Source organism: Chaetodon trifascialis, chromosome 4 (assembly GCF_039877785.1).
Source record: "Chaetodon trifascialis isolate fChaTrf1 chromosome 4, fChaTrf1.hap1, whole genome shotgun sequence".
Lineage (NCBI taxonomy): Eukaryota > Metazoa > Chordata > Actinopteri > Chaetodontiformes > Chaetodontidae > Chaetodon > Chaetodon trifascialis.
In genome coordinates this window covers 31319183-31344058 of record NC_092059.1, presented here as the reverse complement: position 1 = coordinate 31344058, position 24876 = coordinate 31319183, and the positions used below count along the sequence as shown (strand labels likewise).

Here is a 24876-nt window from a genome sequence, read left to right as displayed (position 1 = left end):
GCGCTGAACGTCAGCTCCAATAGGAAGCGGCAGTCAATGAGGCGTCTACGTAGGGCTGGGCCGATAGAACGATAGCGATATGTCTCGCGATAGACACATCATCAATATCAATATAAAATGCGTTCGATAAAGCATTCAATAATTTTTTTTTCTTCGTCAGAAGAAACCTGAAGTTGCGAAGCGAGGTTGGTTGCGTGAACAAAGGCACTCGCTCTCAGGTAACTGAGCAACGTAGGGCGTAATCGCTAATCAGTGAGAGAGACACGCTAACACGCCAATTATGTAACATTATCAAGTTCGGTTGCGCCATCTCATTGTCACGTGTTTATTGCTCCGCGAGGAGTGAGATGAGAAATAGAAAGTGAGCGCTGCAGCAAGCGAAGAAATCATCGATAAAACAGGGAAAGTCAGCTCGCCAGTACAGAGTTTTTTGTTTTTTTAAGTCGGACTGTAGTCAGACCAATGTGGTCTGTAACTTATGCAAGACTGTCGTCCCCACCAAGACCGGTAACATCGCAAATTTATTAAACCACCTTAGCCGCGCTCACTCTTTGGAGCGCAGCCGTATTCGGCAACGTCCGCCAACCGCAGCACCACCGCACAAGCAGCTGACCACCATGCAGAGGTATCTGCTTCAGTGCCTGATGACAAATCATCTAAAAGGCACGAAGACGTAACGGAGGCAGCGGCATATCATATTGCTAAAGACATGCTTCACTGAGCATTGTGGAGAAGCCAGGTTATAAACATCTCTTACACATACTTTTTTTTTTTCCTTAAACACACTTGCAATAAAAATATAATTGAATAGTTCATGTATGTTTAGAGTAAGAAGAGTGACTAAAGTTGTTCATATGTCTAGGCTGGTTTTATAGTTCAGTCAGTGTTACTGTTCTGTCTATCATGTTTGTTTGTTTGTTTGTATGTTACAGATGTCAAGTCTACCTCAGTTTCTGCTATGTTTTCAAAACACTGCACATATTTGAAAACATTTTTTTCACCAGAAGGTGAATCAGCTTGTGAACTTCCTGCACTAAACCTGCAGAAAAAAAAGTTCTCAGGTTTCTCTCTGTTTACATTTTTACACTTTTTTTTTACATTTATTATTTGAGTGTTTTCCATGGTATAATAATAATAATTATCGATATCGACCAATATAAAACACTTATATCGCAACAGAGTTTTCAGCCATATCGCCCAGCCCTAGACCGTAGTCAGACCAATGTGGTCTGTAACTTATGCAAGACTGTCGTCTCCACCAAGACCGGTAATACCACAAACTTGTTTAACCACCTTAGCCACGCTCACTCTTTGGAGCGCAGCCGTGTTCGCCAACGTCCGCCAACTGCAGCACCACCGTACAACCAGCAGACCACCACGCAGAGGTATCTGCTTCAGTGCCTGATGACAAATCATCTAAAAGGCACAAAGACGTAATGGAGGCAGCGGCATATCATATAGCTAAAGACATGCTTCACTGAGCACTGAGGAGAAGCCAGGTTATAAACATCTCTTACACGTAGTTTTTTGGGGGGGGGTTTAAACACACTTGCAATAAAAATATAATTGAATAGTTCATGTATGTTTAGAGTAAGAAGAGTGACTAAAGTTGGTCATATGTCTAGGCTGGTTTTATAGTTCAGTCAAGTCTATCTCAGTTTCTCCTATGTTTCCAAAACACTGCACATATCTGAAAACATTTTATTCAGCAGAAGGTGAATCAGCTTGTGATCTTCCTGCACTAAACCTGCAGGAAAAAAGTTCTCAGGTTTCTCTCTGTTTACATTTTTACACTTTTTTTACATTTATTATTTGAGTGTTTTCCATGGTTGTGTTGACATTTCCCTTTCTGACTTGATAGCTGAGGGGATTATAATCAGAGAAAGGTTCAATTTAAAATAAAAATGTTTAAATTGAATGTATTTTTCTCCTGGTCATTATTTTAAATAGGTCATAAAAAATATCAATAATTATCGATACCGACCGATATAAAACACTTATATCGCAATAGAGTTTTCAGACATATCGCCCAGCCCTACGTCTACGTATATTATGTCTATGGGTTATTGCATGAAGAGCTCTCCCTCCGTTCGAGAAACCTCAATGTGTCAACAACCAGGACCTTCGTGACTGATCTCAAACTAACACAGAGTCATAGGAGGAGACATTAGCAGCGTTTTTTCGGGCTGGAATATAACTTTTGACCACAAAAAAGCCAAGGTAAAACACACTTTATAATTTAGTGAAGTTTTTTTTCTGCTACTCTTTGACTGCTAGCTTGCCGAGTTTTCGTCGCACAGTGAGGAGGCAGACATCTTCCTGATCATCAGACTCTGCTTTCATAAGATACCAGGCATTTGTGGTCTGCGTGAAGTGGTGAAGTCAGCAGATGCAGTGCCATTGAATTGCGCTATTTTCGTGCTTTCGTTGCATGCACATATAATTACACATATTGCACATATTTCGTGGGGTATGAATTATGTTTCGTTTGGGTGCCAATGCTTGGTAGAGGCTTTTAACTGAGTTTCTCCCCGCCATTCTGGTATACTACAAGTTAGGACTGGTTCTTCTTCACGTGAGCATTGACCGTCTGAACTGCGCGCATGTCATGCTGCCCTGCAAAGTGATTTTTAATTAGCCACGGTAATACCGTATACCAGTAGCAGAACAAATCAGTGCCGGGCCGGGAGCGGGGCACATGACCGGGCCCTTTAAACCCAATAAAGCTCTTCAAAAAAAAAAAAAGAAAAGAAAAAAAAAAAAAAAAGAAAATATATACAAACATTCAAGGCATAGAAAAGTTATACAAATGTACATTCATTCTGCCTTAGATTGAGCAACACAAACCATAAGGCCTAAATCTGAATATGATATATATATTCATATGTATGTACATACATTAAACAAAAACAAAACAAAACAAAACACATATCAAACGCAATACAGGGGCCATCTCATAATAACTTAAATGTTTCCAATAGAGAGAATAGCTTAAGGGCTTTCTTTTCTTTGACAACTCAGTGACTTACTCCAGAGTTTAAACTCATTCCTCCAGTGGGTTACACATGGTTTGGTTTTATAATATCTACATTTATGAATAAAAAATAGCAGCAGAGTGTTGAGAACAAAGTCAAAAAAAAAAAAGAGAAACTGTTTTCACTGTTAAAGGTAACTCAATTTCCTTGGACTGTAGCCAGCTCTGCATCTCACTCCAAAAAGATTTCACTGACTCACAATAAAAGAAAAGATGTTCCAAATTTTTGATTTCCTCCTCACAGAAAACACAATTCATATCAAAATTAAATCTTAATCTTAGATATTCGTTAGTTAGGTAAATTTGATTTAAAATTTAAAAAGTTGATCTCTGAAACACAAATCTTTCTTATTTTTTTAATTTTTTCTGCTCCAAATTCCTTGAGAATATACATTCTTTTAAATGGGTTAGGGTAAAACTCTTTTAGCAGAATATCACTAATCGTTTTGTTGGTACACTTGGAGTCATAAAAATCCACTTCTCCAATGCAGAGCTGTCTCAGTTCAGGTGAGATCTTAGAGTACTTAATGTCTTCCCTGACCATGGACCTCAGAGAAATTGGTCTGGCTTTTACAATCCTTTCATAATGTTTAACATGACATTGAAGATGATATTTAGCACAAAAATCCTCATGTTGTAAAGTGTTTCCAGAATCATCCAAAAAATGAGCAATAGCCCAGACACCCTTGGATCTCCATTCCTCAATATAAACAGATTTTCTTCTTAGCAATATGTACCTATTATTCCAAACTGGTGTATTATGTGGTGTAAAATTATGACTGTAGATTAACTTCCAATAAAGGAGGGCTTGCTGATGGAAAGCAGAAAGTTTAACTGGTAATGAGCTACATTCAAAGTCACATTGCAGAAGAAAGTCTATTCCACCCATTTTTTTGAAAATCATATTTGGGACAGTAAACCAAAAAGAGTCTCTATTTGTAAGGAAAGATTTCAACCATTTCAATTTCAAAACACCGTTCATAATATCAAAATCAATCACATTCAACCCTCCATCTTCATAACTTTTGACCATATCCGTCTTTCTTATATATTGACATCTATTTCTCCATATGAACTTAAAATTTACAGTATTTATCTTTTTAATTATTCTTGCTGAGATGGGTAAGGAGAAGGCTGGGTAAATGAGTCTGGACAAACTGTCCATTTTCGGCAATAAAACTCTCCCAAAAATTGAGATATCTCTCTGCAGCCACCTAGAATTGACTTACATTTCTCCACGTTGTTGCAAATATTCATATTTTCAATTGTTGTTTTTTCCTTAGAAATAACTATCCCTAAATATTTGACCTCCTTTTTAATTTCAATGTTATATAAGGATTGCAGATGGCAATCATGTAATGTTAAGATTACACATTTATTTAAATTCAACTGTAAGCCAGAAGCTCTTGAGAATTGGTTGATAGACTGCAGTGCTAAGGGAATTTGATCTTTATTTTTAAGAAATAGCGTTGTGTCATCTGCCAGTTGACTTACTATAATTTGTTTGTCCACCACCTTTAACCCTTCAATATGACTGTTTTTGATTAGAATGGATAACATTTCTGCAACCATTATGAACAATAATGGTGAGCTACCACAGCCGTGTCGAATGCCCCTCTTAATCTCAAATCTAGGACAGGTGCCATGTCCTAAAGCTACCGAACTGTTGAACATTAGACAGCATTCCCATCACATCTATAAATTAACTTCCAAAACCAAAATGATACAAAGTTTTTAAAATAAAAGGATGTTCAACTGAATCAAAAGCTTTATCGAAATCTAGAAATAAAATAAACCCCCTTTCTTGAACCCACTGACTGTAATCAAGCAAATCCAATACAAGTCTAATGTTATTGTGAATTAACCTTCCTTTTAGAAAGCCAGATTGTGTTTCACTGATTATAGAAGAATTATCATCTCTCAATCTAGCAGCAATAGCCCCTGAGAAAATCTTATAGTCTGTATTAAGCAGAGTAATTGGCCTTAGGTTGTCTAATATCCTTTTGCCTTTTCCTGGTTTAGGAATCAGGGTGATTAACCCCTGTTTCATGGTTGACGTCAACTCTTTTTTTCTCTATACATTCCTTTATCGCTTTGAATAGTAGACTTCTTACCTCCTTCCAATAGAATTGATAAAAATTTGTTAATTGAATAATTGAGTCTAATTCCTCAATAGTAAGGTCAGATTCACATAGAACTTTAAACGAGTCATTGATACAGGGGATAGCGTTCCTAATCATATCAAACAGGATTTCAGTATCTACTAAAGAATAATTGGAGGAATATAATTCAGAATAAAATGAGAAAACCTCTCTTTCTACCCTTCTGGGATCTTTATTTTCTGCCCCATTAATCATTAGACTTGTAATTGAATTTCTTTGCTGTCTGCTTTTCTCCAAATTGCTCAAGTATGAGGAATTTTTTTCACCCGCTTCAATCCACTTCGCCCTTGATCTTATGAAGGCGCCCTGAGCTTTTTCAAGATAAAGTTCATCTAATTTGGCTTGTAACTCCATTAATTTAATCTTCTCTTGTGAGCTTGGGTATGGTTTATTACAGCACATACTTATTTCTTGGAGTAAATTACTTTCATATTCTCTTTTTTTCCTGTTAAGTTCTTTGCAAAACTTAATAGTAAATTGTCTGATTTTAAATTTAGTATATTCCCACTTACCTATGTTATTTTTGATCGATTCATTATCTTCAGTTTCCTTTATCAATTCTCTGATCTTATTACAGTATTCCTCATTCTTTAGCAGTCTGGCATTAAATTTCCAATACCCTTTATTCCTTGCTTCCTTCAGTGTGAGTTCTAAAAATAAAGTTATGAAACAATGATCAGTCAAGGGTGCTTTAGAGATTGTAGTACGAGAGACATAACTTAAAGTGTTATCGCTCACCAAACAATAATCAATTCTGGACTTGTTTGCTCCATTGGGCTTAAACCATGAATAACTCTTAACATCTGGGTTTACATTTCTCCAGACATCAGTTAGGTTGTTATCGGTCATGAACCTTTTAACTGTGTCATTACATTGTGGTTTAGCCAGTCTTAGAGGTGACCTATCCAGCCATTCATCCAGAGTCTCCTCCTACTAGAAGACAGTTAGTGGGGTACTGCATTTTAAGATCCAATATCACATTTGTTATATTTTCTAAAAGTTTTATATTTTGTCCCTCATTATTATACCCATAAATATTTGTTATAATCATAAATAGACTTTCAACTTTCAATACCACCGTCAACCAGTGACCATCTCCATCAGCTCTATGAGTTACAACTTCTCCATCGGTTCTCTGATCGGTTAGAGCCATGACTAAATAGAATCCGGTCTCCCCATTGATTAGTCCAAAATGTATGAGTCTCTTGCAACAATAGACACTGAGTTCTTTGCCCTTTACAGAATAAGAAAAGTGCTTTCCTTTTCAGAATGTCCTTCAGGCCCCTAACATTCAACGAACCAAACGAAATGTTAACATTATCCCTGAACACTAAAACATAAGAAAAGGTGAACTACAAGTTTAACACTTGTTTACTCCATTCACTCAGATAGTGAAAGAACCTAATTTGAATAAAGTTTTAACTCCCTTTACAGAATTTTCCACTGTATCACAGTCATATCCAATGATTTTACTTGCCATCACCAATTGGGCGTCAATGTATGCATGCATCAATGTATCCGTGGGGACCCCGAAAGAAAGCCAGTTTTCCAGCGCGCCTTGCCTGTTCAATTTGCAGCCATAAACATCTCCTCTCCTCCCAGTCCTCCCGTGGCAACACTTCTGCAAAACGGATGCCTTTATCCTTGCAGACCTGCGAGTTCTTCATCCGACGCCAGATCTCTTCTTTCATCCATCTCTTGGCAAACAGAAAGATGACATTTCTGGTCTTATTGTCCATTTTTTTCCCCACTCTATGGACGATGTCAACTGTATCCACCACCTTTGACTCCAAATCTGGTGCAATTTTCTGGAGGATTTCTGTGACTCTCATCTTTTTTCTCTTCCAGACCTTTAATCCGGAGACACCATCTCATCCTGTATCTCTCTTGTTCTCTCACTCTGTCTTTGAGTTCGCTGTTATCTTTGTGAAGCTGGACACATTGCTCCTTCAGGTCTTGAACTTCCTTTCGCGAAGCTAGCGATCATGGCGCTACTTTGTTTGGTCTGCTCCTTCAAATCAGCTAGCTGCACATCCGCTCGTTTTTCCAGGCCCAGAAATGCTTGTAATATGGCGTTGTTGGAAACTTCAGCATTCTCACCATTAACTGCTGACTTGGCCTTTTTCCCCGCTGGATTCTTGACTGGTGTAGTTGGTACCGAATCGTCACTACGGTCCCTCTTGTTTAGCAGCGAGGTGTCCATAGCATAATCATGCTCCGTAGCTTGAACATTGTCAACTGTCGGCGAGGTTTTCTTTTCCTTGGGTTCTATAATGAGCTTGGCCGGTTTAATATGCTTCTGTGTTGTCATTTCGACACTTCAGAGTGGACTTTCAACACTTCAGATAAAAAACTTTGGGACTGATATAGCTGCGTTTTGAAAAATGGGGCTGTTCAATCCGCCATCTTGCCGTCCCCCCAATAAAGCTCATGATAACATCGCTTTACAACATACACATGCCCGGAACAGCGGGGCATACAAGCACACGTACTACATTTTTGACACAAGGCTCAAAGCCTTCAGTAAGGCCACGGCCACATAGCACGCAGAGTGTGAGCGTGGCGTTACGGCATGATTTTCATTTCGGCGTCCATACAAACAGGTTACAGTGTCCACACTGCCGACATGAGCAGCATGAGAGTTGCACAAGTCCTGCGTGGCTGCTGCGGCGCATCAACTAGATATTCCAAGGCTCGCCGCAGTCAAATCAGCGATTACAATGTCTGCATCTGCATATGTGATACACATGACGAGAAAATACACAATATGAGTGGGACAGAAGATCGCCATCATCACTACTCCTTTCCCTCTCTCCCACTCTCTCCTCCTGTAGCTCAGTCCCTGTTCCAGAGCATGTAAAGTAAAATTACGTCATAATTTTTTGTTGTCGATAATTATCAAATGCAAACTCCATGTAAATAGATGGAGCCGGCAGTTGCTGCGCCGCTGCAGACGCGCAGATGAGACGCAGGATATGTGAACAGGAACACGCAAGAGACGCAGCAGCTCAGCAACGCCATGCGCAAGCTCTAGGCATGCTGTGTATGAACTGCCACTCATGTTTAGCTTAGTCCGTAAAAATGCTCCACCTAGCTTGCACTCTGTTGACAAATGACTAATGATGACGTGGTGGACGGTTGATGACGATTTTACCCAAAATACACTTGGAGACAATATCGGCGATCCACTTGTAAATTTGTATGTAATGAAGTTAAATGTGAGAGTGAAAATAAAGCCAGTCATGCAGCACGTCATTTTATTCATATTTTACACATAACTACATCACTAAAGTCAGTCTTGTAAAGTTTTTACCAACCATGACTCATCCTGACTGGGTCAACATATGTAAGCCCACACATATCGCACCTTTAAAATATCATAGGGAAAAGGCCCGGTGCTCCCTGCTTGGAACAGAGATCTCTCTTTTCCGCCCCACCCCGGGCCCCTGGAAGCTCCGCCCCTGCCGTATACTCCGGGAAAATGTGGGGAAAGTTTGACGATATCAAAATTTGGATACCGCCCAACTCTAGTGCAAATAGAAGAGGAAAAAAATACACACACACACACACACACACACACACACACACACACACACACACTCTTGGCTGTGTAACAATGTCCCGCCCACAGTCCTCACTGATTGGCCACATGGCACAAGTGAGTCAGTGACAGCCAATCAACACTGAAGCCTCTACATGCAGTGCCACAGACAAGGAGAAGCAGACGACTGCTCCGGTGATCCAGCAGAGACAAGGCAACAGAGTCAGTCGAAGTTGCAATAAAAACCCTCTATGATGAAGTTTAAAAAATACCACAACCTTAAGATTAATTTCAGCGATAACATGCAAGCCCAGAGTTGACATTTCACCGACCTACTTGTCTAATCACATCAAGCATAGACTTGGCTCTGGAGATGAATCTGTTCACAACTTCAACATTTCATGATGACCCACTGCTACATTATAATTGCCGCAACCGCTTTATAGCTGGGGCCAGATGCACAATAATAATATAGGCCCTTTCGGTTACCATTGCTTTGTGGGAATAATAAATGCCCTCACGTGTCTCAGCCCATAGGGCGGCTCCTGGTTTATAAACTTAACTACTGGTGTTAAAGGATCGTCTTTTTGCCTGTCACTCGTACAGTCCAGGGATATGAGTCAGGCAGAGAGCACACGTTGAGAAGATTATTCTCAGTGTGTTTTATTTTCAATCAATAAATTTACCGTCACGTCTACAACTCATGTGTGTAATGAAGCCTTTATTGTTTGCATTTACAGTTGCTAAGTGCATTATTCTTATTTATGTAATACAACATATCTGAGATTCAGAATATGCCTTTGTTTCTCTAAATATATATATATATAAATAAATAAATATAATAATAAACAAGGGACTATAAGTGAAAAACTCTGGGAACCCCTGAAAGTTTAATCTTTATTTACTCATTATGCTGATTTAAGTAAAAAAATTAATCTGAAAAGTAACTACTAACCCTATCAAATAAATGAAATGAGCCAAGGTTCCTGCCACCCACTTTATTGGTTTGCTCTTAATCATTACAGGAAAGGGAAGAGAATCATTAATCATCACTTTTTCTTTTAAAAATAATTAAACTTAAAGGCATTTCCATTAAGATTTTTTGTTTGTGTTATTTTACAAAAAGTTAAGGTCTTTTTTTCAGTGTGCACTAAACAAAAACAGTATACTGTATTCATTCTAATCCCAGGTGTGTTACTCTAAATTTTGACACCAAAATTTTCATTTTTGTTGCAAACGAATATCGGTTCTACCAGAACTCTCGACCAACATTTGGAGATTTCAATAATTTCATCATCAAAATCATCAACCTGTATTCTAGACCCCATCCCAACTAAGCTGCTTAATGAAGTTTTACCTTTAATTCACTCTTGTTTATTAGACATGATCAATCTGTTATCAACAGACTAATACCACAGTCCTTTAAAGTAGCTGTAATAAAACCTCTACTTAAAAATCCTACTCTTGATCAAGGGGTTTTAGCCAACTATAGACCAATAGTCTATATCCATCCAACCTTCCCTTTCTCTCAAAAATTCTTGAGAAAGCAGTTGTTAATCAGCTGTCCGACTTTCTACACAACAACAGTGTATTTGAGGATTTCCAGTCAGGATTTAGAGTGCATCATAGCACAGAGACAGCACCAGTTAAAGTTACAAAGGACCTTCTAATTGTATCAGATAAAGGACTTGTCTCTGTACTAGTCTTATTAGATCTTAGTGCTGCATTTGACACGATTGACCATGGTATCGTATTGCAGAGACAGGTACACTTCATTGACATTAAGGGAACTGTGCTAAGCTTGTTTAAATCCTACTTAAACAAAACTAGTCCATGCATTCGTAACTTCCAGGTTGGATTATTGCAATTCCTTACTATCAGGCTGCCCAAATTTGTTGTTGAGTATTCTCCAGTTGCTCCAGAATGCTGCAGCACGTGTTCTGACAAAAATGAGGAAGAGAGATCATATTTCTCCAAAATTAGCCACTCTGCACTGGCTCCCTGTAAAGTTTAGAATATAATTTAAAATCCTCCTCCTTACTTACAAAGCCATAAATGGTCAGGCACCATCTTATGTTAAAGAGCTCATAGTACCTTATTACCCCACTAGAACACTGTGTTCCCAGAATGCATGCTTACTTATGGTTCCGAACGTCTCCAAAAGCAGAACAGAAGCCAGAACATTTTGCTATCAAGCTCCTTTCCTGTGGAACCATCTTCCAGCTATGATTATGGCAGAGAACGATAATTGGGACTTGAAGGATAAATGACAGGTTTCAACAGAAAAAAAATTAAAGTATAATGAAACTATAGTTAATGAATAGCAGTATCTAATGTTTTTTAACTTTTGACCAGTGTTTTCATTTTGGCATAGACTTCAATCTTAGCTCCAGGTAAATAATTCGCAGAAGTTTAAATTCTTATTGAAGTCAGTTATTCATTGTATTAGGGGTGGACTGTGTGTACAGTATATCTATCATGGCATGTTTTCACCAGCACTACACATCTGGTTGTGGTTTGCTATTTTGTCCAGTGAGGAAAAAAACTGAATCTATCTAAATTCAAATGTAACAACTGATTCGTTATCAATGCCATTTGTGAAGTTAAATAAGCAGTTTCCTTTAGGATTTGGTAACTCCAGAGGGGAATTTGTCATTTATTAATTAATTCTAAAAGTAACTGCTAGATTAGTTGATAATGAAAACAATGATTTGTAGTAGTAACGTGCATAACATTGCCCATCACACAACACAAACATTCCTTACCTCTTCAAACATGCTCTTCCTAAACTCCAGCTCTTCACTCAGTGACTGACAGCGGTTCTCCAAGTCTACACGCATCAGTGTCTCTGCCTCCAATTGGCGCTTAGCAACAGCATGGCTATCCTCTGCCTATACAACAACACGCCGTTATTAACATCAGCACAAGGACAAGTCAACAAAAAATTAACTCGGGATTTGTGTTATCTGTTTAAAAATGTTAGAAAGTTAAAGGGCAGGCGGTAGCCTCTCTCCTCTACTGTGTACTTTCATGTACATGAACATGTGATATTTCAGTTTTTTATTTTTAATAAATTAGCAAAAAGTTCTAAAAAAAAAACCTTTTCACTTTGTCATTATGGGGTATTATGTGTAGGTTGATGAGACAAAAAAGGAATTTAATCCATTTTGGAAAAAGGCTATAACATAACAAAATGTGGGGAAAGTGAAGGAGTGTGAATACTTTCTGAATGCACTGTATATTCTCAAAAATGCTATTGTGATTTTACTACTACTTTTTTTCTTGATTGTGTACATGTTGTATAACTAAGTTTGCTAATAACCAAAGTGTAATGTATGATAAAAGTGCTCAGATCGTTATTCTCAGACAACATTATGAAAATAATCCTTGCAACAACATACCTATATATTAAAGTGTAAGAGCCTTTTAACAGAAGCATCTGCTACATAACTCACCAAACTCCATTTACAGAAACAGTAATTTTATCAATGTAAAATACACTTCAAACTTGAGAGAAACTAAATAAAAATTGTCTTTCCACTTTTCCAACAATCACTACCAACTCTGGTAAGGTTGAATTAAACCCTTAATTCACTGAGTTAGATGTGAAGATATTGGCAGAGGAGTGAAAGGAAGGGCAGACATCAGAGAAGCAGCTGTGGAGAAACTATGTTAAGCCAGAATAGGGCTGGGCGAAATGGCTGAAAACTGTATCACGATATAAGCGTTTTATATCGGTCGATATCGATAATTATTGATATTTTTTATGACCTACTTAAAATAAGGACCAGTAGATTTTTATTGCAAGTGTGTTTAAGAAAAAAAAAAAGTGCGTGTAAGAGATGTTTATAACCTGGCTATAAGTGTGAGCGCGGCTAAGGTGGTAAAACAAGTTTGTGGTATTACCGGTCTTGGTGGGGACAACGGTCTTGCATAATATACAGACCGCATTGGTTGTATGATCGGCTACGGACGACTACGGTCCAAAATCCAAAAAACTGCCATACTGGTGAGCTGACTTTCCCTGTTTTATCAACAATTTCATCGCTCGCTGCAGTGCTCACTTTCTATTTCTCATCTTACTCGTCGTGAAGAATCAAACACGAGATATCGTGATGGCCAAACCAAACTTGATACTGTTACATGATTGGCGTGTTAGCGTGTCACTCCCACTGCTCAGTGATTACTCCCTATGTTGCTCGGTTACCTGAGAGCGAGTGCCTTTGTTCATGCAACCAACCTTGTTTCACAACTTCTGGTTTCTACCGACGAGGGAAAAAAATTATCGGATGTTTTATCGAACGCATTTTTTATCGATATTGATTACGTGTCTATGACGAGACATACTGCTATCGTTTTATCGCCCAGCCCTAAGCCAGAATATTTTCACATCTAACTCTGGAATTATTTTTAACAAACATTATGACCGGAGAGATTTAAATACTTAAAAGAATTATCAGATAATGGAATCACTGATTCCATATTCTGTTCAGGCGTTGCTGGTACAAGCCTTCTGTAACAACTAAGGAATATCAAGATATAGCAATAAGATCAATGATCACTTAAATTTAAACAGCAAAGCTCTCATTCACTTGAGAATTAAGGCTGTCTTTCTTCAAGGCTGTTCTGAGATGGGGCACATTTCACCATACTGTTGAATGTGTAATTACAATAAGCAATCAGTGCGTTGCATGTTTTCAGAAAGTAAAATGTAGGCCTTGACTAAAAATATTCTACATACATTTCAATACACTTTTAATATTAAAAGAAAAATATGTTTATTTATTCCATCCATTTATCAAAGTTCTTGGGAAACAGGAAATTTCCCAGGATTAAGGCCTATTATTGACATTACTCAGAAAAGAAAATGAGATGCTACAAAGCAGACTAATCAAAGTTGCTGTGGTCTGTGTTGTCGCGATGTGTAGTTACATTTCTTAGGAGGTGCATGTCAGGCTAAGACATAGGGTAAATGGCTAACCATATGAACGCCATACCTTTGGCACAGATTTAACACAGAAGTAAATCAGCCTTAAGGGCCAACATTTGGGCTGATAAAGATGCTCTAAGGAGTTGGTTATTAGATTTTAAGCCTCTATGTTGAAACACTATCTTTAAACCACACTCAGACTTGAGACTATTCATCCCTCTCTAGTTTCTTTCTTCACACCTTTTTCTGAGTAGAAAACCTTGCAGTACACACCTTAGCCAGCAGGCTATTGACATCAGCCAGTTCAGAAGTCAGAGCAGCATTCTGGCTTAGAGCTGTAGAAAGAGCTGCTTCACTCTTGTTCAGTTGGCCTTCCAAACCACTGGCCCTGGACACCGCTGCAGCAAGATCGCTGTCTTTCTTCTTAGCACTGGAACACAAGGACAGAGGTTGGAGAAGGTAATCATTGCTTCAAACTGGCCATTGACCCTGTCCTTCCAAGTGACACTGATTCCAAATGCTTACCAGGTCACCATATCTGATCTCAAACAACATGCCATGTGTGACAGGGCTTTTAATTAATATTTTAAATTTGAATATATAATCAAATTAAAGAAAAACCGCAGACACTTGATCGGGAAAATGAATGTTCAATTACGGGGACAAAAAAAGCAGAATCGCCATGCTGTATACTCTGAATGCACTGCTTGATGGACAGGAGTCACAAAACCTAAATTTCTATTTTAAATTTAAAAATCTGTTCAAATCCGACATATCTTAATCTCTCCTGTCATAATGTGTGATGAAAATCATTCCTGATTTAGATGTGAAAATATTTACAGTTTATCTTATCTGATGTCCGTCCTATCTCTTGATCTTTTCCCGATTAAGGGTTTATTTCTACCAATACAGAGTTGGTGATGATTGTTGGAATATTGAAAGATAACCAACAAGGTTTTAGTCAGTTGTATTTTGTTTGTTTTGAGTTTGAATGAAGTGTATTTTACAATGACAAAATTACTGTTTCTGTAAATGGAGTCTAGCTACATAGTGACTGTTTCATGTTAAACAAAAAGGATCTCTTCAACATATTTGTAGGGATCCTTTCCATAATGTCAGACACTTACAATAACAACCTGATCCAGTCAGTGGCAAAAACAAGCACTTTTAGTGGAAGTACACTGACACACAACAAGGGATTACATTGCGGCCCATTTAGCGACCACAGCTCCCAATTTCAAAAACTGTTGTCCACATTGGTCACTTAGACACAAAATAAGGTCCATAAACATGTAATATTTGACTAGAATCCGCAAACACCTGGTCAGACTAATTCACAGATAATTTTTGACACCATGTCACTTTCACAGATGAAAATGTAATGTGGGTAAATCTGATGCAAGCGTAGGTAATCTGTAATCTGTAGGTATGTAGATCTTTATGACATCTTTATGTTGAAGTAAATATACCTATGCATGAGGTATGTCTCTCATTGTATTGTTTTTTCTGTCTTATGGGCATAATGTGCAAAAATTGATATTCAAATGGTCTGAACCAATTAGGCCGTAAGGTGAACCACGAAAAGTCTTTCAGAAATTGAATTCCGTTCTGACGTCTGCGAACTACACAATCTTTAGTTCATAAAAAGAAGGAGTCATGTTATGCTTACAGCACAAAGTTCGTCGCACAAAATCCTGCCCATTCTTTATTACAAGGCATTTTATACAGAACTAGCATCTTCACGGCGTAATAAGATTTTAGTCCACGAGAGGTGCCACGGTCGACACATGATCGTTCTAGACCCATAGAGAAGCCTAATTTGATCAACACCAAGCCAAGATGGCGGCGTCCAGAGTTTCATCTAGTAGTACGGAAGAAGAGGAAAACTCACCAGAAAGTGGTAGAAAAACGAAATCTTCGGGACATAAACGGTGCTATATGCACATAGCTTCAGTGAAACATGAAAAAAGTCAGGATTTCACAATCGCACAGTGGAATACTTACAGGAACAGCCTACGACAGTGGCTCGAGTTGAGGGGTGAGTGCCAAAACGTAGCTGAGAACTCCAAACATTGCCTTGATTTGGAGTCTGAAAGCATTCCCGAGGACGCTGCCTTCCATCCTACATGTTATCGAAGGTTTATTGACAAGAATGCAATTGCAAAAGTGGAAAGGCGTCTGGCGCATGAGAGAGAGAGGAGATGATACGGAAAGCTCCTTAAGAAGCGAGGCCATCCCATCAACATCGAGCAGAACAACTCCGAGTCCAACAAGTCCAACAAAGAGACTAAGATCCAGGTCAGGCCTGCCCATCTCGAGCTCTGGCCCCATCCTTCCTGCCCTGTGCATTATGTGCAAGAAGAAGGAAAAATACAGTCAAAGCAGGAAGCTTTGTCAAAAGCAGAAACCTTAACAGCAGGTAAGCAAAAATAAAAAATGCAGCCCATCCCCCTCCCCTACACACACACACACACACACACACACACACACACACACACACACACTCAAAGACACAGTAGTTGAATGACTAGCCTCACTGCTCCTGAACATGTAGCATGTTATAACCGAACTAAACTATACTACAAACTACACTGCACACAATTATATCTTTTACTTTTGCATTTGGGTAGTATGTATGTTTGTATGGATGGATGTCATAGGGTAGTATGTACTGTATGTTTATGTGGATGTCATATGTCTGTGTGCCTTGATGTTACTTGATGCTACTGGATGACTTCATTTCCTTCGGGATAAATAAAATCTATCTATCTATCTATCTATCTATCTATCTATCTATCTATCTATCTATCTATCTATCTATCCATTCTACAAGGCAAGTTGCAGAAAGCTGCTGAGTTAAAGGACGACCACATCATTCTTATTCACATCAAAGACAAAGACTGTGGCTCTGGAGATGCAGTACCACAAGAGTTGTTACCTACAGTACACCAGGTTTTTGAGTGAGCCTGCCAGACCAGAGAAAGAACAGTAAGTCATTTATTTTCTTTACATAAATAAACATAGAGTACAATGTATTTTATGTCTTTTGTATGTGAACACAATCAATCATAATATTTTTATTTTCTTCCAACTTATTATTTCTTTCTTTAGGAATGAACCAACGTTTGATGTCAGCTATAAGATTTTCTGTGAGAGGATCATCCGTCAAAGGCTGCTTATCAACCAGGAGGTGCTGAGAATGGGACAGCTGAGGAAGACCTTCATTGAACTGGTGAAGTCAAGTGAAGGTCTTGATGCTTCAAACTACAGGTAATTTCAAGGCAATTTATTATTATTTGTCACATGCAAGGCCAATTTAACATGAAACGTGTGTGACTACTCAGCTTGCTGTCCGTACAGACATATACTATTTGGCAACAAGGAAAAGAAACAGCTGACAATGTGGTTTGGGATGTGTGCTTTTCTTGGCCGTCTTTGGTGTGAAATCTGTTACAGCCTGTAATGTTTTGTATCCCCTCTACCACTCCGTGTTGTTTTGTGAAAATGGCTATACCAACCACAACCATCATGAAGCCCACCTTTTGCCTATGTTTTTGATGGTACTCTGGTGTAATTGTTGGTGTTTTGTTTTGTTGTGTTGTGTTGCAGAAAGGATACATTGAAGAGGAGACTGTGCCGTGATTTTCCCCCAGCTTGTGTTTCACACCCCCACCAAGCGTAACGTCTCTGAACTGGTTTTTGCTGAGACTCTGTCAACAGAAACACTCTTGGACATGCTACCGTATCCATCAGGTGCTGAAACTACACAGTCTAGTGAGATGAGTCAGCTGGACAGCGAGACTGAGAAAATGAAAACAAAGTTCCAAACAACATCAGAGGGCACAAGGACACTGTATACAGCAGCACTACTGTTAAAAAGACTGCTAAGTGACACTCCTGGCATGTCGTGCCCATGGCCTCCCACTGCAGGAGATTTAAATGTCACTGAAGCGCAAACTGTTGTTCCCCTTGAACTCTACAACTTAGTTAGCTGGATTATAGGTGCCACTGAGGAGCCAACACTGGAACATTTTGTCGACATTGCTGATGACTTGCATTTAAAAGTGTTGTTGATTTGTCAGGACATTGTGTACCTTGCTTCCAAGGGCCATAAGCAGACACCTAAGTCCTTGTGTTTAAGTTTAACTGTTCGTCATTTAACAGGTTCATCACGCATTGTGTCACTGCTTAACAAACTGGGACATTGTGCATCATGGGACACAGTGTTGAGTCTAGACACTAGCCTTGCCCAACTGACACTAATAGAGGGCAGTGACAAAGTGCCAAAGGGATTCTCAAAGAGGGCACCCACAACACTAGTGTGGGATAACATTGACTTTGGCGAGGAGACTCTATCAGGCCGTGGAACTACTCATCATACAAACGGAATTATGCTCCAGAGTTGTGCCAACGAGACTATGTCCACAGCCACCCGACAGCCACTGAGAAAAGGAGTTTCCTCATTCAAAGCTCGCCCCCAGATCCCTATAGAGCCATACCATCAGTCCAAAAGGCAAGGCCCACACAACTTGTGTCAACCAATGGAGGCAGAGACATGCAGAATGGACACCCACTCTGCTGCACAAGCTGAATTGGTGTATGTTTTCGTGAGGTCCACATATGCGGATGGAGGTGCAATCCCAAGCTGGACAGGGTTCCATACACTGCTCCAAGGTGAAAACACTCTGCAAAAGTCAGCATTGTATTATCTTCCAGTCATTGAGGCCTCACCAACAGAGATGTCAACAGTCAACACGATCCTGAAGCGAAGTGTCCAGATTGCTGACCAGCTAGAACTGGATCACATAGTTTTAGTGTTTGACCAAGCTATATATGCCAAAGCACAGCTAATCCGCTGGAAGAATGATGACTTTACACAGCGTTTAGTGATTAGACTCTGTGAATTCCATACATGCATGTCCTACCTGAGTGTTTTAGGTAAAAGATTTGGAGATGCAGGGCTTCAAGATATTCTCATCGCATCTGAAGTTGTTGCCCCAGGATCCATCAATGGGGTGATCAATGGTCATCACTACAATCGCAGCATGAGGGCTCACAAACTTCTGTACGAGAGTCTGCAGCATATCAGATTTATCACCTTCCTGGACTCCTTGCCACCACAAGAGAGAGCTGAGTACATGGATGTCATGACTGAGATGAAACGTGCTGTTCCAGACCAGCTGATGGATGTTCTGAGCACAGATCAGAGGTTTAGTAGCATGTGTTCGAAATACACTGACTTTGTGAAGAGGAAAAGCTCAGAAAATCCAACTTCTGGAGTTCCTACATTGATATGATGCAGCTACTCCTACTGTTTGTGCGTGCAACACGTGAGTCAAACTGACAGCTTCACCGGCTAAGACTGCCATGGTTTTTTGCCTATGATCGTGTCAATTATACTCGGTACCTACCTCCATACTGGCTGGAAATGGTGAATTTGCCAATTACACATCCCTCTTGCCACAGAGAGATTAGTGTGAAAGGCCAGTGGACTGTCCAGCGACAAAGTGCTCATGGATTTGCCTCCATTGCCTGTGACCAGGCTAATGAGCAAACCTGCAACAGAGATGCTAAGACGAAAGGTGGCTGGACAGGCACAACACAGAATCGATCTGCCATGTTTCGCTGGATATTGTCACAACATGAAAGGGCTGCTATAGCAAGACAATGTGAGTCCCTGGCAGGAATATCTCCTGAAGTACGCACACGAAAAGACCTTGACAGAACACGGATTGATGCTGATGAAAAGGCTGTCTGCAGAATCATTTCCACCATTGATTCCATGCTGAACCCTAAGAGAGCATCGTGTGTGTTAGCTCTGGAAGAGTAGCAGCAGAAGACGTCACAAAAGATTTGCTTGGAGCATCAGAAAAGGGTGAGCATGCTGTGAAGGAGTTTATGGAACAGAGATTGTTGTCTAATTCAGTTGACGTATTTTCACCCATAAAGTCACAAAAACTGAAGACCTTCAGTGACATGTGTAAGGCAAAAAAGAAATCTGAAGCAGGCAAGGAGGTGATTTTGCGTGCCGACAAGAAGCTGTTTTCCAGGCTCCTCATCCTAGGTCAAAGCAGAAAGATAGAAATGAGGGAAATTCTGTCTTACTCCTTGGGGACTGTTTCTTATCCTTTAGCCAGTGCTGATGGTTCACTTGCTAAAACAAACAAATCAGCTCTAATGGATTTATTAGAGAGCAAAGGAGGAGACTGCTTAGTTGACAGTGTTCCAGCAGATGGTGCCATTCTTTTTGATGGCATGGCAGTCATTCAAACTATTCGATCCTGACCAGGTACATTTGGAGAGCTTGCAGAGACCATACTGCAGTACATAGTCCAACTTGCTTTGCAGCACAAGTGTACACGCATTGACTTTGTTACTGACCAATACCCACAGATAAGCATCAAAAACTTAGGACAGTCAAGCAGAGCTGATGGAGGATCACAGCGCATGCAAATCTATGGCCCGGATCAGAGGACCCCAACCCAGTGGAAAAAGTTTCTCTCTGAAGGAACAAATAAAGAAGCACTTGAATTCTTGTATGTTGCATGGACAAATGCAGACCTTAGAGGAGTGGGCAAAGACCTCAGCTTGTACATAACACATCGAGATCAATGTCACTGTGTGACTGTAATGGAGGATGTACAGTCTGTGCTGTTGAAGACCTGCAATGTGATCATGAAGAATGTGACACAAGGGTGTTTTTACATGCACAACATGCTGCACAGGTGCATACATCTGTCATCATTAAGAGCCCTGACACTGATGTGGCAGTCATTGCTGTAAGTCTGCAGACAAATTTACCATGCAGCTTATATTTTTTCACAGGGACGGGCAACAGGACACGCATCATTGACATTACCAAGGTGTCATCAGCTCTCGGACCCAGTGTGTGTTCATCCTTGATTGGGATACATACGTTCACTGGGTGTGACTCCACAAATCCCTTTTATGGTAAAGGCAAAAGAAAGACATTTTCTGTGGCATGTGTGAAAGATGAGTACCTTAAGGCTTTTAAAAATCTGGGTTCTGACTTTAACTTGGACCACTCAACTTTTGCACTACTTTGCAAATATGTACATGCCACCTGTATGATCAGCCAGCTGCTGAAAATGTCAATGGAGGCCAGGTACAAGGCTTTCTGTATGGCATCATCGGCCTTGCCAGAATTATCTATTCCCCCTACAGGTGATGCCCTCCATCAGCACTGCAAAAGGGCAAATTATCAGGCTGCAATCATGAGGTCTTGTGTCAAGCAAAAGATAGGCGCTCCATCACCCGCTGGATACGGTTGGCATCTGGAAGATGTAAACCTACAAGTCACATGGATGACAAGAAATCCAGCCCATGACAGTGTTTTGCATGTGATACACTGCAGTTGCAAAGAGAGTGCCTGTGAGACAGGCAGATGTCCATGCGTCTCTGCAGGACTCTGTTCAATTCAATTCAATTCAATTTTATTTGTATAGCGCCAAATCACAACAGAAGTTGTCTCAGGACACTTTCCATATAGAGCTGGTACAGACCAAGCTCTTTTATCTACAAAGAAACCAACAATTCCTCTGTTGCACAGACTTATGCAGGTGTTGCAACTGTTCAAACACAAAGGAAATCGAGGAGAGGGAAGATGACAACTGTCCTGACACTGACAGTGAGGACTAGCATGTAGGCAACTGTCTGAGAATTGTAGGCTATTGCACTGATTACACTGGTAACATTACCATTCATTTTCGTATGTTGTTGTATATATTGTAAATATGTATATATGTTTTCCATGCAGATTATTTTATGGTTGATCAGTGTTGTATTTAGTTATGAGCGAATAAATGAAGGAATGAATAAATGAATGGTCCTTGTCATTGATCTACAATTTTTGCCTTTTATTGATCAAAACGACATGAACATTAAAATTTCACCTTATTGTCTATTTGCCTCATTGTTCTTCTTGAAGGCAGTTATGTATAAAGCACTGTTTAGTATCCATTTGGCCCACTTTAGAAGACTTTTGGTAGAATTCCACTATATCAGTAACGTTGAATGAAACTAGGGACATCGCCATGTTTCCGGGCTGTTGTCATAATGGAGCTACGCGATTGGTCTAGCGCGATCACGTAACGACTCGCGCCACCACTTGCGAACCAAAATCTTACTACGCTCTGAAGAAGCTAGCTCAACATGAAATGCCTCGCCATAAATAATCGGCAGGTTTATTTGCGACAAACTTTTAGTTGTATACTTAACAGAAGTCGTTCTTTTTTGTGAGCTAAAGATTGTGTAGTTCGCAGACGTCGGAGCGAGATGAAACGATAACAGGGTTCACCTTACGGCCTAAATGTGTGATTTTTCTTAGACAGAATAATTGAACGTAATATTTTGGCCAATGATGACAGCCCAAATATGTAATATTAGATGTACAGCATCATATTACCAGCGTGTGGCTTCTTCAAGCTCAGCCTGAGCCTTGCCCAGGTCTATCTGGAGCCTGGCTCTCTCTCTAGCAGTTTCATCCAAAACCCGTCGAGCATCAGCTAACTCCGCCTCATAAAGAGCCTTCAGGCCTGTCACCTAAAGAGAAGCATATACAACTTCATTAGTATATGGCTTGGATAGGTGGGGGGAAAAAACAAAAGTTAAAATTAACTGATTGACTGTTGTGGGGTGAATTTGCAAGCAGTCTTCTTAGTTATGACATCCTGGAAACAATGTGAAATAAAGAGGATGCTAGCCAAGTTGATGACAATCATAGACGACTCTTCTCACCCCCTGCATAACACGATGGAGGCACAGACCCACTTTTTGCACTACTCCATTATTTAGGTCATCATACAGTACAATTACCAGTTATGCTTGATATTGCAATTCAGTAGACTTTAGAAAATGCGAATGGTTTGGCACATAGCGCACCACAGTATGGCTGCACTCAGACAGGTGACAGCACTCTATGGAAAATCATTCACATCCACACATTACCTTGAAAGTGACTTAATGTTTTGTTAAAAATGTAGGAAATGCAGCAAATTTGAACTTGGCTAAACTTTTGCTACAACACAATGCACACTGCTGGTAGATTATTTTGTAATGCGAACACCATATTTCTTCTGTACTTACAACAACTAGCACAATGATTGATGATAACTTTCAAGGGTTGTACAATCCAGTCTCATAGTGCTTTAAACAGCTGTGCATCTGTTTAACCCAAGAGAGTTTTTACCACTACCCACCAGGCATACAACCAAAACAAACTTAAGGGCAGTAGGAAACAGCGCAAACTAAAATGACATTAGGTTTTCATCTGACGTTTCTGAAATATGCTGAAATGCTTCAAGTTATTATAGTACGTCAAGTGAAGTACACACAACTCTAAATTCATACTCATAGATTGGCCCGAACAATCCCCCCAGGAAATGCAGTAGCATATATGTGTTATTAAAGTCTACAAAGTCGCCAAGCGGATGTAGTTAACTGCTGTTGATTACACGTTTTAATGGCCAACTGCCACCCGTTACTAATTATAAGTAACGTGGGTTAGTCATCGTTAATCATTAGTATTTTTTCAAAATCAATGTAATCAAGTTCCTCTCAACATGTGGACAGGGTGTTTAGCTTGATTCACGGTAGCTAAGACTTAGGTTAAGTGATCCGATGTTGACTTGCGGATGGGTGCAAACAGTTCAAGCTGGTGTTGACTGACCTCTCTAGTAGTCACCTCCTCTTTCTCAGACACTTTGACCATGAGCCGGTCGTTCTCCAGTTCCAATGCACGGACACGGTCGATATATACGGCCAGTCTATCGTTCAGGTGCTGTAAATCTTGTTTTTCTTGTAAGCGAGAAATCCGGGTTGGGGAGAGAGGTGTAACGTTAGAGGCCACCGACCGGCCAGCTTCACGGCTTGGGGTAGCTGTCGCCATAACGGTTCTTTCTGCAATCCTCACTTCGAATAGGAAAAAAAACGTATTTGCTATATTCGTTAAGTGACGAAATGGGATGCTTTCTTAATTAACGAAACGATGTTAATGAATGAGCTGTTACTCAGCGTAAGCAATGTCTCCGATAGTTTCAGTGATGTGAGTCCAAGATGGCCGACACCGCTATCAGAACCGCGCCAAAACCAGAGGACCCTTCCTGTTTCGCAAAGGATTATGGGACAATGGGAAAGAAAGAAAGAAAGAAAGAAAGAAAGAAAGAAAGAAAGAAAGAAAGAAAGAAAGAAAGAAAGAAAGAAAGAAAGGCGGTCGTTTCTCCTCGAATTTTTTTTTTATTTATAAAACTACACTAACTTAAGTTTCACCAAGATGTATGTCCTACATGAAATTTTGCAGTTAAATCTTTGTACACTCAATTATGAATGGAGAAGAGAAGTAGTAGTTCAGGACACCTGTCATTGTAATTTATTCAAATAATTTCTAATTACTTTTCAATTAATGCACTTCAGAACATATGTCAGTAAGTGAATGCACTTACTGACATAACGACACATTTGTGCCTTTGCATCACTGTTCAAAGGCACTTTGAAAAGTTCAACAGCAAATTAATGCATCACTTCATAAGAGCACTTTGGTATTTAACTATAAAAGTAACTGTACGTCCAAGTGTTATGCATGGATCTGGATTTTTTAGTATAGTATTTATATATTTTAAGTATTAAGCAATTCCTCATTACCCTCCCAAAATATTTAGCTGTAGGCTAACAATAACTTACGAAAAGGGGTGTTTCTACTCAACTTACTGTGATAATTGTGTTGATGCTACATTATTCAGTGCTGGCCCTCCCAATTACCTTGTGACGCAAGTGAATTTGTGAGATCATGAAAGCAAAATCCATCACGTCAGGTTTCAAGGTATTCGCATGTGGCCGAACCATAGTGGTTTGGACTAATTGGTATCCTCTGAGATAAGTGATTTAGGTGTGCTGACAGCAACACTGTTCGTGCAGAAACATTGGTGACTCCTAAAGCAGCTGTGACTGGATGAGAGATGGCAGGAGGAAGGTGACAGCTGAGGAAGCGAGTTAGGAGAGATGGAAATAGGTTGCGGGAGTTACGTAGAGTAGGATGAGGTTAGGAGAAAAATATACAAAAAGAAACAAAAAGCTTAATTGGATGATAGTGATTGCAATGGGAGAACAGCTTTAGAAGAGATGAGGAGAAAGGATTTGAAGGTAATTGCTAAACTTGTGCAAGAGGGGCTTCTTTCAGAAATTGGAATCCAAT

General features: G+C 39.7%; 1 protein-coding gene across 1 annotated transcript in view; it reads right to left on the bottom strand.

Annotated features, from left to right (window-relative positions):
- Positions 1 to 23759, bottom strand: part of lmnb2 (lamin B2) — a 42677-nt gene extending 18918 nt beyond the window's left edge. The window contains exons 1-4 of the mRNA XM_070960990.1: positions 23356 to 23759; positions 22093 to 22229; positions 13941 to 14097; positions 11503 to 11628 (exon numbers count right to left, since the gene is read on the bottom strand). Coding sequence (XP_070817091.1) covers positions 11503 to 11628; positions 13941 to 14097; positions 22093 to 22229; positions 23356 to 23574 — 639 coding nt within the window. The 5' untranslated portion in view covers positions 23575 to 23759. The remainder of the gene's footprint in view (positions 1 to 11502; positions 11629 to 13940; positions 14098 to 22092; positions 22230 to 23355) is intronic.
- Between the last annotated feature and the right edge of the window lie 1117 nt (positions 23760 to 24876).